Source organism: Emydura macquarii, unplaced genomic scaffold, assembly GCF_026122565.2.
Source record: "Emydura macquarii macquarii isolate MOO-44397 ecotype Brisbane River unplaced genomic scaffold, CSIRO-AGI_Emac_v2 contig_2422, whole genome shotgun sequence".
Taxonomy (NCBI): Eukaryota; Metazoa; Chordata; order Testudines; family Chelidae; genus Emydura; species Emydura macquarii.
Genome location: NW_027132559.1, coordinates 32,163,890 through 32,180,095, shown reverse-complemented (window position 1 = coordinate 32,180,095; position 16,206 = coordinate 32,163,890). Strand labels below are relative to the sequence as shown.

Here is a 16,206-nt window from a genome sequence, read left to right as displayed (position 1 = left end):
CCTCAACTTGTGTAAATTGTTGTAGCTCCACTGAAGTCAATGGAGATATGAGAATTTATACCAGCTAAGGATCTGGTTCCCATAGACTTCATTGGGCTTTGGATCAGGTTCCTTATGTGCATCTTCTCAATCCCATTCCCTCCCTGGCCTAGACTGATTCTGCTACCAGGTATGGAGGTATGGGCTGGATATGCTCCTCAGTGGAACACTTGCACATATTCATCAACCACATAAACAGTGACATAAGCAAAACACACACATTAATGACATTCAAAAACAACATTGTGGATTCCAAAATCCCAAGCTTTCCTTTTTTTATTAAATATCATGTTTCTGAATAGGCAAGGAAAACTTCAGGCAAATCCATGTAAGATATAACAAAGCATGATTTCAAAAAAGCATGATTAAAAAAAATATTAAATATATACTTCTGTCATTATACAAAGACTTGTGTTAAAAATCCACATCGTGCAAAAAACGCTGTCACAATCCAAAGGGTTAATGGTGAATCTCACATAAACTCTCAGTTAATCTGAATTTTAAACAATCCTGAGCAAAAAAAGCATTTGCAATTGAGAAGGAATAGAAGTGATGTATAGCTATGCTGAAAACCATTTGCTGCAATTTTTTAAATGGGAGATTAAGCAGTCTGGTTATTATTAAATAACACTATGATGTTCTAAAGACTTTTCCTTTATAAGGATAAACTTTTCAAGGATGCCTAAGTGACTTAGAAGTCTGAGTGCCATTTTCAAGATGACTTACAAACTTAGAAACCGATGTCCCATTGATTTTCAATGAGATTTAGGCTACTAAATTAAGTCATTTTTGAAAATGGCCCCTAGTATAGGAGCCTAAGAACATGTAAGCCAAACTTGGGCATGGTAAATGGCATACAGGAGGAAGAAGCTGTAGAGACACTTAAGAAAAAGAAAAAGAAGGGAAGGCATCAAATATTTTACAAGTCTGGGCAATTATATTCTTAAGAAAAAGGAAATGCTGGATGAATAGCATAAAAGTTTGTGGTACCCATTTTTAAACACAAAGGAGATATTTCACTGTGTGCTAATTATCATCCAATTAAGCTGACATCACATGATATGAAAGTATGGAAGAAGATTATTGAAAAGTGTCTGAGCAGAACAGTTGAAATGTTGAAGGGTTAGTATGGATTTCTTCTGGGAAAGAGTACAATTGATGACATATTTGCTCTATGAATTTTCATGGAGAATTTCAGAGAAAAGAGATGGCAACTGGACATGGTCTTTGTCAGCTTGGAGAAGGCGTACGAGCATGTCCTAGGAGAATTAGTTTGGCGTTTGAGACAAAAAGGTGTGCCGGTAGGATCGTGTGTGTGCCATATGAATATGGTGTGCCATATTATCCAGGATCTGTCTGATGGAGTGACTCTCACAGTCAAAACCAAATGGAGCTAACATAGAAAATTTGCAGTAAATGTTGGCCTTCACCAGGGTCAGCATTGAGCCCCTTTTTGTTTGAAGTTGTCTTGGATGTGACAAGTGAGACTATGCGAAGGGAGGCACCTTGGAACATGCTGATCACTGATAACTTAGTGATGTGTGAGACGTTTTGCAGGGTCTTGCAGTCTAACTCTGAATGGTAGCAACATAGTTTTGAGCAGGTAGCACTTAGCGTGAATGTTGGGAAGACTGAAGCTATGATAACTGAGGGAAAGAACACACCAAAGAGGATATTACAGGCAGAGAGCTTAGAAGAGTGAAAGAATTTAAATGGTTGCTGACAACGATGCCCTCCTGAGTTACATCGGCATCGTACCAAAACGGTTTGCTGCAAATGGCAGGAGCTGACCCCCGAAAAATAGCTGGGAGGTTAGGAGGGGAGTGTATGTAGTAAAAGGTGATAGGGCTTTATAACCATCATGGCATTTTAGAAACAATTTTTTGGTCATTTTGTCTACAAAGCTCTTTCCAGGCTGAATAATATCTTCCTTTACATCAGCCATTCAAGAATTTTGCTTTGTATTAGCATGTCTGCATATCATTCCACAGGACTACATCTGGAAAGGTAGGATAGGAGCCACAGAGCTCTGCTCTATGTGTCAAGAGGCGGGAGAAATGGAAGAGGAAACCCAGAAACCAGAAACCCAGAAACCAGAAACCCAGAAACCCAGATGCTGCCTTCTGCAGCTACGAATAAAGAAGTGTTAAGGCTAAAAAATAAACCTCTAAAAGGCTCCATGGTTATAGAAGTGGAGCATATAATACATATTATATACAATTATATATATGATATAATTAATCAAACTCTTAAATCATTTTTATGTCATATGCTATTGGACCATCCATGGAAAATCCCAGATAGAAAGACACTCTTTCTATGCTTTTGCCACTTCTGAGCCGTCCTAAGAAAGCAGGTCGCACTGGTATACTGATTTTTTCATCAATTCCATAGTCCACATAGACAAAATCATCTGCGACTGTGCCATGTAGACGAAGCAATAGATTTTGGACATCCTTTTCTTCCCATATGCATCCTTTCTGCCATAAGGAATGCAAGTCATGTACTTGGAGCTTACTGAAAAACTGATCTATCTTTCCTTTGTGAACAAGCCTGTTCAGACCTCTACTATTCCCAAGATAGAAATGAGCAATAGGCTGCTTGGAACGACACATTTGTTTGTATTGACCTCTAAAAGACTTCTTTAGTGATGTGACATACTTTTCCATTTGTCTGGAATCCTGATCTAGTTGTTTTTGATTCTCTGGCCAGAACAATAAAGAGGCTAAGAAGTAAGGTTCTGAAAATCGATGATCTAGACCTACTTGCTGTAGGATTTTTCTAAGCTGTGCTTTCAATTCCTGCAGAGTACGTATCTTCTTGGACTTAGGTTTAATGCAACTGAGAACAATGTTTGCCAAAATGAAATTCTGCTTCTCCCTCAATAGGGGTATGTTTGTGCATTTTTCAATCAAAAATGTATATTTATTCACTATGTCTTCCATTTTGCTTTCAGCTTTTTCATGACTGTTGAGATACTCCAAAAGCCCAGAAAATCTGTCTGCTTTGGAAGCCTCCAAACTTCTCCTGCAGTAATCCTCCTGACATGGCAAACTGAGTTTTGAGCTCATCAGATTGTCCCCCAATTTCTCAGGATCCAAGTGGCAAAATATTTCTGCATATTTGTTGAAACATTCTCGAACCCTCTTACGTATTTTGAACTCCACGCTTTCTTTTTCAATATTTCTTGGTTTCAGAAGGACAAAGTAGTTCTCAAAAAAGTCAAATGCCTCTTTCAAACTTGACCGCAAATTAGATAAATAACCACAGTAGTGGTCAAGTGTTAACTTAAATTCTTCACTTTCAGTGTCACTAGTTGCTTTTGGGATGGGATGCTTTCCTGACAAATATTGTATCATATATTCTCTGGACAATGTATCCTTTTTGTTGAAAAGAGGAGTACACCCCAGAATATCTATAGTGTACAGACCAGTTTCTATCTCCCCCAAATAACCAGCTGTATTGTAAGTATCATACCTCCTTTTAGACTTTTGGAGTTGCAAAGCGTCTCTTACACCATCTGTACTTTCAGTCTGCTGCTGAGATTCTTTAAAAGCCCGTGATGCACACTTAGCAAGCTCTAGCAAACGTTCCAGGTCTTGAGCAGTTATGACCATCCTCTTTCCATTTTCATCCACCCAATTTTTTATCTGACTTTTGAAGACTTGGCCTAAAGTATCTGATATATATGAATTGTTAGGGGCTCTTTTTTTGGCTTTTTTGGCCCATTCCAGTGCAGAGACAAAATTCTTGTTTATAATGTAGTGGTGTCTCGCTAAAACTTGGCATATGAACGGGTTTTGGCTAAATCGAAGGGCAGCTTCACATAACACATTTTCAACTGCAGTACTCCCTTCTTCCTTCTGTATTTTTTCAATTAATGGGGAAAACAATGTGTCTGTGTCATCTCCATGTTCTTTACGTTGTCTGGTAAGCAGCATACTTTGCACATCATCTAGAAGTTTGCTTTTTCCTAAACCAGAATCATAAAATAAATTCTGTTTTAATAACTGCAGTGTTATTGCACTTTTAGTTAACCTATAGGTTAGGTAAAATTGTTCTAGACAGCAATTAGCGATCAATGGGTGAATGATACGCACTCCTTTGTATGTTCCATGTTCTTGCACCAAACTTTGTATTAGAATATTAGAACAAATTCCCATCTTGTCTTCTAAACTTTCTTTACCCCAATATTTGCCAATTATTCCAAAGAAATCTTCACATTGCGATACTGAGATAGTGGACGCTGTAACGTAAGAGTTTAATATTGCTAGGTAGGAAATAAGTTGTGCTTGTTTGCTGTTAATGTCCAAACCTTTTAGTGTGTTCTTGACCACATTTTTTATATACTCTGGATTAAACTGTTCTTTCATAATCATAAATGAATAGAAATCTTCAGGGTGCTGATGCTGCTGTTTAATTTCTTCCAGTTTCTTCTCAAAAGCCCTTTGCTCTTTGATAGAAAGTTGATGTTTTAGATTAATGCTGTCTGATTGACTGCTCTTTGAGCTTTCCACAGGATTCTGAGATCTCATACAATTTATAATGATCACTAGAGGGTTTTCATAGCTAATGAATTTTCCTGCGATAGCTGACTGAATTTCATGCTGCAGAAGGTAAACATTTTCTTGCTCTTCAAAATCATCTACAAGAAGTAATACTGGTAAATAATCCTCTTGTTTGGTTGCTCCGTAGGTGATTAAAGTTGTCAACTGTGTTCCGATTTCTGCAAAATCAACAGTTTTATTTTTCAGAACGGCACATCTGAATTTCCTCCTTAACTCCCAGAGAACATGCATAGCTAAAGTAGTCCCACCACAGCCTGGAGAATGATAAAGGTTGATTACTTTTGATGGTTTTTGTGTAGTGGACTGGAATGAAGATTGAATCAACTCTTCAAGTTTTTCATAACTGTCCCTTTTGATAAAAGGTGAAGAATAGTTTTCAGACGAGAAGTAAAAATTCCACCATGACACTTTGCCACCCCGGTAAAAATGCTCTTCTTGAGATTTTCTGAATTCAGAAAATTGTGCTTTATCCTTCTCTATCTCTGTGTCTTTGCATTCATTTTCACAAAGTATTTCCAGTGCTGTCATGAAGTCTTCTTCCTTCTTTAAAAGAATAGCAGATGAGCCTGTACATGGTAAAAGCCTCTGAGAAGACTGTGTCACAGATTTCAATTTAAGGATAGTACCATTCACTGTTGGAAGGTTTAAGTTAGCAACACATCTCTTAGTAAGTGCTTCTGCACTAATGAATCTAGCTTGCAGAAGATCTTTCCATAGCTGGAATGTTTGTGCACCAGTACAAATGCAGAGCATGTCTTCAAGCCCTTCCAGTTCTTGGTAAAATGTGCAGAATGTTTCTATGAGGGGATCCCCTGGATCTTCCACTTCAGAGAGCAAAAGAAACACTACTAGAAACTTCCCTCTTTGCAGTAGGTCTTGGTGTGAAAGAAATGAAATCAATTTCCTGACTTCAGCAGCTCTCTTTTGTTGCCACAAACTGGGATCTAAAGGTTGATATTTTTCATCATTAAGGTCTGATCTGCCATTGCAGAAAATCCAGCTGAGCTGTTTATAGAGATTGAGATCTTCAATTATTTCAGCAGTTGATTTCCCTTTCACTTGATACTGGTTTGGAAAGTGCAGGTTTGCACCTCGGTTTTCTCTGTATTTTTTGGCCACCCCAAGCTTTTGTGATAGAGAATCAAACTCCAGCACAGCAAACCATTTTACTTCCTGCAAAAAGTCTAAGTGCTGTGTTTGAGATGGATTGCACTTGTTTGTTACTAATATATACCAGTCATAATAGGAATTATCCAGCAAGTCCTTGTTACCTGTGAATAGGCTAATTAGCTTTCGACCCTCATTCTCTCTCTTCTTGTGTTTTTCTCTGTGTTCTTCCTCTGCTGCTTTTCGAAGATTTGCTGCAAACGTTATCTGTGACTTAAATGACTGGAGTTCTTTTGCATTATTAAGGATATTTTTAGAGCTGGCTCCATCCCGTACAAATAAAGTTTGCTCCCAAATTTTAGACTTAAAATTGTAATATTTAATATGGAAAAATTTTGTTTCACAAATAGAGTGTTTTGGAACTACATCTACTTCAATGACAAATGTATTTGATGGAGTGTTATTCTGCAATAATACTTCAACAAATCTAGGTTCCCTAATGCAGGATTTTGCAACATCAACAAAACTTTGGCCAAAGTACTTTTTAATGTTTTCACTATAATAGTTAATAAATTTATCTTTACTGCTTAGTTTCACTCCTATAATTTCTCCATGTGGCTTGTTGCTTACTCCAAAATGAATAGTACCATTGGTGCGGGAATTCATACATGCAGCAGCAAATCTAAAGGTTTCATTGCTAAATTTCAGCTTAATATCCTCTTCTGTTGCATTCTCTGTGTTTGTGAACACTTTGAACTCATGTGCTGGCTCAATGAGATTCAGTGGCCCTGTTTCAGGAACATTAAGAATATAGTGCTGTATATAACGACGACTGTCATGAAACTCATCAAAAGGATATGGCAAACAATTTTGTCTGGTTGGATGTTGATTATTTTCCAGTGATTTATTTGATTTATCATTTGATTCATCTAACTTGTTTTCTATTCTATCTGTGGGCACAGACTCTATAGACCTTGTGCATTCAGACTCTCTAAGTTCTTGTGACCTACTTGCATCTGCTGACTTCGATTTTCCTTTATTCTTTTCATCTTGCTTTGCACTTCCTCCGTCTTCCTTCTCCATTAAATATTTTTCATCAGGCGTCTTTTCCCTATCTTCTTGTCCAACGGTCTGAGCTGTGCTTTCAACTAGAAAGTTACATTTCAATGCATTCATAATTTGAAGAGCTGGACCATATGTTATACCTATAGCTATAAGATCTTCTTTAGTAAACAACTTCAAGATTGAACCTGTCACATCTTGGCTAAACAAGATTTCACCATGTTTTTGGTCAATCTTAAGTTCTTCTGTTACCCATTGTTTTACTTGCTCTTTTGTCCAATCATCAATATTTGGAGAAAGATTTGGTCGTTCACTCTTCTCAAGGTTTTTAACTTTAGCTCTTGAGAGAAAAAGATAAGATAATGAAAACTGTTATCTATTACAGTATATTAGTTTTTAAAAGCTCTTTTAAATCATCTACCATCAAATTCCTTCATTAATGGTATCTGAAACACAATATAAAGAAATACTTAGTCCACATGGAGAAGATAATAATAATGTCTAGCTCTTATATAGAGCTTAAGGCACTACACATGTCAAACAGATTAATTTTATTATTATTGCAAAAATATAAGGATATTTCATTTTGCAGTCCCTGCTTTAAATTAAATTAAGGTCAATAATAAACAAAATTTGTGAGTCTCTGATATCCATTTGGTGGCCTATATCAAATGAGTTGGAATCTTTGGTTCCTTTATTGATCAACAAGTGTTCATACCACAAACTCCATTGGGACAATTGGATCCAGTTGTTACTATATTCACTGTACTACTACTCTGTCAGTGCTTAGTTCAGTGCTGTCGAATCATTCAGCGTGAAGGCCAAATTTATTTTTGGGGGCATACTTCAACTCACAATCAAGTACAAATTTTCTTCTTAACACAGTCACACTGAAGGACAAAATTTAGAGCCTTGAGGGGCACAGATTGGACACCACTTCTTCAGTTATTTTTCAGATAAGCTAAAGTTTTAGTTTTCATTAATGTCTATCCAGCACCTTTCACAAGCATAACATTAACTTAAATAAAATAGAATCATATAATGAAGCAATGATACTGGGAATGCTTAAGGAAAGTGGGTCTGGTCTCATTTAACCTGGTTTTACTGTGGTTTACTAGCTTTACTTCAGTAGAGTAAATCCTGATTTACACTTTTTGACAGTTGGGATTACTTTCAATGCTAAGCTGCCAATGCTTGAACATGGAAGACAGTAAGTGATGGGGTATAAACCCCGCACAGGCCCTGAAAGGGTTAATGGAGTCTCAGGGTGCTAGTAACCTCACTGATTGCACAGGAGGAGAGGAGAGAGAGAAGGACAGTTTGGAAGAGGAGATCCACAGAAGAAGCTGTAATAAGTGCCCTCTCTTTGGGAAAGGGTCTGATAGAAGCCCAAGGAGGCTGGTAGGGCAGGAAGCAGACAGTCTGTTCCTGAGGTGAGCCTGAGGGAAGACCAGTATTATGATCAGTGGAACTGGAATCAGTGGACCCATGTGGAACCTGTGTGCTTATTACAAAGGAAAATTCCAGTGGCACTATGAATTCCAGTATGCAAGGGATTCAAAAGTCTGCAGAGCAGAAGTATCGTAGCACATGTAGAGATTGGTACTGTTTGGGTAAGCAGGATAGTGGTGGTAAAGAAGCCACCAGGCAAATTACAGGTCTGCATAGAACCCAAGCCACTAAACCAGGCATTGAAAAGATGCCACTATCTACTCCCACAACTGATAACATCCTGCCAGAACTCTCCAAAGTCAGAATCTTTATGGTTTGTGATGTGAGGAATGGGTTTTGGCACATAAACCTGTATAAAGAGTCCAACACATTGACAATCTTTGCAACACCATTTGGTTGCTACAGATGGCTATGCCTGCCAATTGGCCTAAGCAAAACATCAGAGGGGTTCCAGAGAAGACTCGCCCAAGTGCTTGAAGGACTGCCCTTGGTCAAAATAATTGCAGATGATATCCTCATTGTAGGAGCAATGATACAGAAGATGAACAAGATCATAACAGAAAACTACAAGCATTTTTACAGCAATGTTGGTACAAGAATGTAAAACTCCACAGAAAAAATGTAACTCAAACAGCTTTTGGTGACATACATTGGACATCTGTTTACAGCAGAGGAACTGAAAACAGATCCCAGCAAGATCAAGGCAGTTAGAGACATGCCAGCCTCAGTGGATGTGAAAGGGGTACAGCAATTCACAGGAATGATAAAGTATCTATCCAAGTTCTCTTCACACCTGGCTGCAGTAATAGAACCCATATGTCAGCTAACAGGGAAGGATGTTAAGTTGCACTGGGTTGGTTCCCAACAGCAAGCATTTGACACACAAACAAATGATAATGGGTGTCCTTGTCCTGAAGTACTACCAGCTAGGACAGCCACTGATATTCCAGTGTGATGAATTGGAGAAAGGATTGGATGCATCTCTTTTTCAGGAGCAGCAACTTACTTCTGACAGCAGAGCCTAATCAGAGACTAAACAGGAGTACACCCAAATAGAAAAAGAGCTTCTGGCTGTGGTCTTTGGAGTGGAGTGACTCCATCAGTACAGCTATGGACACCCAGCAATAGCACAACCAGACCACAAACCTCTGGAGACAATCATGACAAAACCCTTCTCAGTGCTCCAAAAAGACAGCAGTGCATGTTGATGCACTGCCAGAGCTACTAGGTAGAGATCAGATATTGTCCAGAGTGATTACTGGTGTTAGCTGACATTTGGAGCAGGACATAAATATCCAGCAACAGCAAGTTGGGGAAAGAGGATCAGGATCTGAATCCATTAACATGTTACACTATCTCCCAGTTTAATCTGTGAAACTGATGGAAAATCAAAGAGGCTATGGAAAAGTACATCCAACTAGACAGTCAAGAGAGTGATTCTAGTTGGGTGGCCAGAAGACCAAAGCTAAGGACCAGTAGGAGCAGAACCATACTAAAGATGAGCTGAGTGTGCAGGATGTAATCATATTTTGAGGACAGAAAGCTGTCTCTGTCTCATTATGCAAAAAATACATGCCTAACATCTGTCCTATCTTAGATGGGCTTGAGACTATGTTTACTGGCTGGGAATGAATATATAACTCCACCCTTTGACAGAAGGGTCTGACACGCATTGGTCCAGTGGCGTACCGTGGGGCTCTAGCACCTGTAGGCCAATGTTTACATTTGCACCCTCTGCCCCAGCAGCAACAGCGGCCACACCCCACAGGGGGGATCTGCTGGCCCATTTCCCTCTCTGCCCCACTCCACCCCCACTGTGGGGGTGGCAAGTGCGGCTGGGAGGAGGAGTGACAGGGCAGATGACCCCAGACTGCCTTGTGGCAAGGGGTTTGTGTGACGGGTTCTGCGCCGGAGCCCTGCTGTTGGGTTGGCTGCCTGGCCCCTGCGCGGCTGGGGTCCCTGCGGCTCCCTGGTGTCATTAAACTTCCAAAGCTGGGCTGCCTGTGAGTATAATCATCCCCTGAATGTGCGTGAGGCAACAGCCTCTTCCCCCACATGAGCAGCCCCGTGTCTGCTGGTGTCACAAGTAGCTTGCTCCTGCCTTTTTAACATATCAGCATGTGAAGGTGAGGGCAGATCATGATGAAATTTGCAGCATCTTCAAACTAGGCACAGAGTCTGCTGAGAACTTGCTTCCTCCCAGATGAGCGTGTTTGTTTCAAGATTGAGAAAGTGCTGCAGAGACTCCCAGCACTGCTATTGGCTCTGCCACACCTCTGCATTCTTACTGGCTGAGCAAAGACTAGGTCAGCGAGGGGAGGGGGGAAGAGGAGCAAGCAATGTCATTGCTCCAAGTCCTGGCTGGTGAGGGAAGGGGATGAGAGGAACCGAGCGAGCAATGTCACTCCCAGATGTTAGAAAAATCAGGGTGAGGCAACCCCCCCCCCCTGCGCTACCTAAACGGTGCCCCTATGCCCAGCGTGGGGGGTGGGGGGGCAGGAGGATGCTTGTTCCGCTTGCTCCCCCTGCAGCAGGATTCCTTGGCAGCCAGATGGGGATGTCAAAACCTGGCCCCTGGCCACCTGTGACAGCGGAGGGCAGCTACTCCAAGGAGAACCTGTCTGGTGCTCCCCCCAGGCTGGTACCTGGGGGTATGGCTCCCCCCTCGGTATGCCACTGCATTGGTGACTTGATAACCATCAGCAAAAAGAAATTGTTGTTACATGAGCTACTTACCCAACCAGGAGAAAAGGTGGGAGTGGACTTATTTACCTCAGTGAAAAGCAGTGCTTGATTACAGTGGACTACTATTCACATTTCTGGGAGGTTGATGCCTTGCTTGATACAAGAAGCAGGTCAGTGACTGGTAAAATGAAGACCCACTTGCGAGATCTGGCATTCTGGACACTATATTCACTGACAACAGACCCTAATTTTTCTTGGAAGAACTAAAGGAATTTGCATGCAAATGGAAGTTTGACCACGGCACCTGCTCTTCAGCATACCCACAGAGTAATGGAAAGGTGGAATCAGCTGAGAAAATAGATAGAAGACAGTTACACAAGGCTGTTTCTTGTGGTTCACATCCCTTGTTAGCATTTTTGGCATACAGGGATACCCCACGACAGGGGTACCAAAACAGTCCACACAGGCATCATAGGGCAAAGGACCAAAACCCTGCTACAAATGATGAGAGACTTGTTGAAGCTGGAAGGATGAAGATACTGCTGAGAGGAGATGGCCAACAATCACAGAAAGCAGGTACTAGAGTACGACAGGTCACCCAAGGACCCACCAGCCCTGGAGACCAGCACTCCTGTAAGTATCCAACCATGAGAGAGAGGAGTCATGAGGAGTGCAGTGGCAAGATGACTATGCAACAGGGACAAGTGATCCAAAGGAACAGGAGTTGCTTATGGGCCAGCAGACCCTACATCCAGAGAAAGCATGCAGAGCTACAGAGATCCTCACAGCATGCAGAGACAGAGAACTATTTGGAGGCCAATCTCACACTCAGGGAGGTGATTCCAAAAAGAGAGAGTTTGCTAGACTTGGAGACAGGTGACAAGGAGACAGTGATAGGTCACTCCCAGTGTGGTCATCTGTTTGAGCAGACCCAACTATCTCAAAGACTATGTAATCAGCTGAGTCTGTGGTAAAGACAAGACTCCTACTCAGTTATGTTCTAATAACCTCTGGCCAAAGGGAAATGGGAAGAGGATCCAGGCGTCAAATATTTGTTGTTAATGTTTATATTAAGACGTTCGTAAAGTATGGAAGATGTAGCATGATCAGTGGAATTGGAGTCAGAGGGAGTCATACTTCATGGAGGGACTGTTGTTGAAGGAAACAGGCAATGTGGGGAACTGATCTATAAGCAACACAGCCATATGGACAGAGGAGTGCACAGAGTTTCATAAAGGTCCACTTGTTCAACTTAATCTGCTTTCAGCATTACTCTTTGCTAGTGAAACACTACTGAGGGATGATTGCCAGCCTGAACCCTGAGGCAGTGGAGAACTGTGCCAGTCCTAGACTGTAGGGTGGAATGAAATTAGGCACAGGAGCCTGTGGACCAATATGAGGACATTTCATTATTGCTGACCCGTGTCTGCAAAGGACGGGGTGGCCCGCTGAGATTGACTTGGGCTGATGATTTAGTTGTCTATATATTTTTGTTGGACTTGTTAAAGGACTCTGTGGACTTGAATATGTCTTGAATATGTCTTGGCCAGAGTGTCAGGCCACTCTTATAGCTGGAATAGGCTGAAAAACACAAAGGGAATCTAAGGTACAGTGGCTGCTATTCCACATTCAGCCACCAGTGGGTGGGTTGGGATGGAAAATCTGAGATCCCATATTATGCAACCACATTTTCAGCCAACAAAGATTTTTATATTATTTCTTGCTTTGTTCTTTAACTACTGCTACCAAGTGCTATTATATCAGATTAGGATCCAAATGTCACTATCAGATTTTGTAACTTTCTGCGCATTCTGTTTTGTCTAGGGATGAAACTGCTTTGTCTATTTTGACCTTTGTCAGATAGAGAGATATGAGCATATGGATCAAATTCTCATGACCATTTTGTATAATTATGTCAACTACAGACTGGATAGTTTGTACATTCAGCTGACTACAGCAGAAAAGAAAATTTGTCTTACATTTTTCTTCAAGATTTTGTCTACTGTCCATATTTATTTTTATTAGTGTCTGTTATTTTTAGAAAAGCGGCCTGAATGGTAAAGTTTGGATCTGAATCTACTGGAGCTGAGATTTGGGTTGGGATCAGCTCTAGTTAATTTCAATATGAAAAGGCATGACAGTGGGAGGTGACAGTACTAAAGCAGAGATTAATGCTGGAAGATAACCAGAAGAAATTCTGGGGATGGGTTTGAAGGTGAACAGAGAGAGAGAGGCTGTTTCAGGCAGAAGGATGGCATGAAAAAGGCAGAGATCATTAGTGGGTGAAGGAGACAAACAATCAGCCAATTCAAAAACTTTCTACAGCTTTCGAGTGTATCCTCCTCTATGGCCAAATAGCTGTGACCAAACTGAATTGTCACATTACCCTCTCCTCTTCAATGAGCTCAGGAGAATCCTGAGCTATTTGTAGTAAATTATACTTCCTTATTGAGTCCTTTGCAGCTATCACTGCTGAATCAGTGGCACTAGTCAGCTTAATGTACCTTTTTTCCCCCATAATGGAGTTCTTCTGAATGAATAGATTTCTTAGTCTTGTCCAGTGAAGGGACTCCCTGCAGGCTGAAAAAAAAAGGAACAATAGATTATCTAAGATTCCCTAGCAGCACAATTTATCAGGCTGCCAATCTCCACAGCTGCATAGTTACAAATACAGGCAGGATTCTGGGATTTACTGCTTCAAGGGATGGAGTAGTGCATGGCATGCCATTGAATGAAGTCACTCTCTGGGCTCCAGTCCATCAGCCTCACTACATCTACTCTTTACTTGTGAAGCGCTGAACCCATGGAGCTAGGCTGGAGTAGATTTTATGGGCTTGGGGGCAGGTGGCAAATATGACATGGAGCCATTGCTTCCTCATTTCTTATCTTTTGCACAGATCCATCTGACCTGGCTCCCCTCTTTTCACATTACATGAGCACGCAGCCAGTCACTCCTTTCCCTGCACTAGCTCCTCCCCACACTAACTGCCCATGGCCCCCCAGAGTTTTGTGGTCTGGTCAAAAGTCTCTGATGGTCTGGATTTGGCCCATGGTCCACCTAGTGATTACCCTTGCAATAGGCCCTGGATAAAGTACACTGCATTGTACGTGTTCATTGAACAGGGGCACTTAGGATGTGAAACATTTTCTGATGTCTGAGGACCTTGACCAAGAAATCTGGACCATGAGAAATAATAATTGACTACCCCTGCTCTAGGTACTTACAAATAGATTATTTAATAATTTGTTCCAGTATCTTTCCAGGTATCAAAGTTAGACTGAATGGTCTATTGTTCCCCAAGTCCTCTTTTTTCTCCTTTAGGTTCTATGTTTGTTCTTCTCCAGTCCTCTGGGACCTCACTTGTCCTCCATGAGTTATTGCTAATAGTTCCGAATCATCTGAAGTTGGATGATTTGATAGTTCTTTAGCTGGTTCCTTAAGTTCCTGAGGATGAATTTCATCAGACCCTGCCAACTTGAATGCATATAACTTATCTAAATATTTGTTATCCTGTTCTTTCCCTGTTTTGGCTTGCATTCCTTCGGCCTTGTTGTTAATATCAATTGTGTTAAGTATCTGGTCACAGTTAATCTTTTGAGTGAAAACTGAAGCAAAATAGGCATTAAACACCTCAGCCTTCTTGATATCATCAGTTATTAACTTTCCTTCCCCACTAAGCAGCAGACCTACATTGTCCTTTGTCTTTCTCCTGCTCCTAACAATTTATAGAACTTCTTTTTATTTCCTTTAATGTCCCTTGCTAGGTGTAACTCATTCTGTGCCTTAGCCTTTCTGATTTTGTCCTTACATGCTTGTGCTATTCTTTTATATTCATCCTTATCAATTTGCCTATGTTTCAATTTTTCATAGGATTCCTTTTTGATACTCAGGTCATTAAAGAGCTTCTGATGGATTCATAGTGGCCTCTTACTGTTCTTCCTATCTTTCCTTTTGATTGGGATACTTTGCTGTTGAGCCTTTAATATCGTCTCCTTGAGAATCTGCCAGATCTCCTGAACTCATTTGCCCCTTAGATTTTCTTCCCATGGAACCTTACCTACCTGAACTGTGAGTTTGTTAAAGTCTGCTGTGTCCTTATTCTGCTGTTCTCTCTCCTTCCTTTCCTTAGAATCATGAATCTATCATTTCATGATCAGTTTCACACAAATTGCCTTCAAAGGACAGATTTTTAACCAATTCCTTCCAGTTAGTCAGAATCAAGTCTGAAATGGCTGTCCCTTTGATTACTTCCTGAAACAAAATGTTGTTCCCAATACAGTTCAAAAACGTAATTTGAATGTTTTCATTTCACTAACCATAATTTATCTTTGCAATACAAGTACATTTTATGCACATTTAAATATAATTATTTTTATATTAAAAACAAATACTGTATGTTTCATTATTTGGAAAATATGTAGTGAAAGAAATGTCTGAAGTTGGACCATTTAAGTTTCATTTTTAGGACTGCTATAATGCTGCTCAGTTTCATTTTACCAGCATTACAGGAAATGAAACTAAAAATAACAACATAAACAGAGCTAGATTGTGAGTAATTTGCTGTTAAAAGTAAAAAATCTCCTAGTTTTCCAATAGCAAGTTGTGCTACACATTTGCCACCTCATTACTGTAGTATAGTATCTTTCAGTTAGGAACTTCCACTGAATTATTTCATTATAATGATTTCTGCAGCTATTACTAATAGCTCTTTCAGCAGGAAAAAATGGTTTATGAAAATGTCATGTTTTATCCCATTATAGCTTCTGTCTAATATTTTGACAACATAGTTTCACCAAAAAGGAGCAAATTCAAAATAAGCCATTAACTGGGTTAGCTTTGCATAAAATATATTTGAAGTAGAAGCATCTTCTTTGCCTCTTAGAGCTAAAAACTGATAATGCACTTACCATGATTGTCATTCAACTTTCTTTGTATAAGAGCTGGACAAATGTGCTCATTTAGTTAGGAAAGCTTGTGAAATAGTTAAATGATTTTTCTTCTAATCATCTACAAGATGAAATCATTTCAAAACCAGTATCATCTTGTTGCAGAAAGGATCTGGCACACAGGAAAGCTGGCAAGAAACTGAAGCGTTATTTCCTGTTATCCACGAACGTGACCTGCTGTCACCCAGTCACATGACAAAAGTTAGCATTCTGTCCTGTAGAGGCCACTGGTACCCTGCCCTTAACAAATAAAACAAAACAAACAAGTAAATAATGACTGTTTCTGAACCTCAGTGACTTTCTTATCAAAAGCCAGGTTTTGTCTCAAAATATTTCTTTCTGGGTG

At 40.2% G+C, this 16,206-nt stretch overlaps 1 protein-coding gene across 1 annotated transcript; it reads right to left on the bottom strand.

Annotated features, from left to right (window-relative positions):
- Window positions 1-327: 327 nt before the first annotated feature.
- On the bottom strand, window positions 328-15,935 carry LOC137162139 (sterile alpha motif domain-containing protein 9-like). Its single transcript, XM_067561698.1, has 3 exons — window positions 15,822-15,935; window positions 13,418-13,493; window positions 328-7,116 (listed from the first exon to the last, which is right to left on the bottom strand). Exons 2-3 carry the CDS (start codon window positions 13,429-13,431, stop codon window positions 2,289-2,291), a joined length of 4,842 nt encoding a protein of 1,613 aa, XP_067417799.1. The 5' UTR covers window positions 13,432-13,493; window positions 15,822-15,935; the 3' UTR covers window positions 328-2,288.
- Window positions 15,936-16,206: the final 271 nt, after the last annotated feature.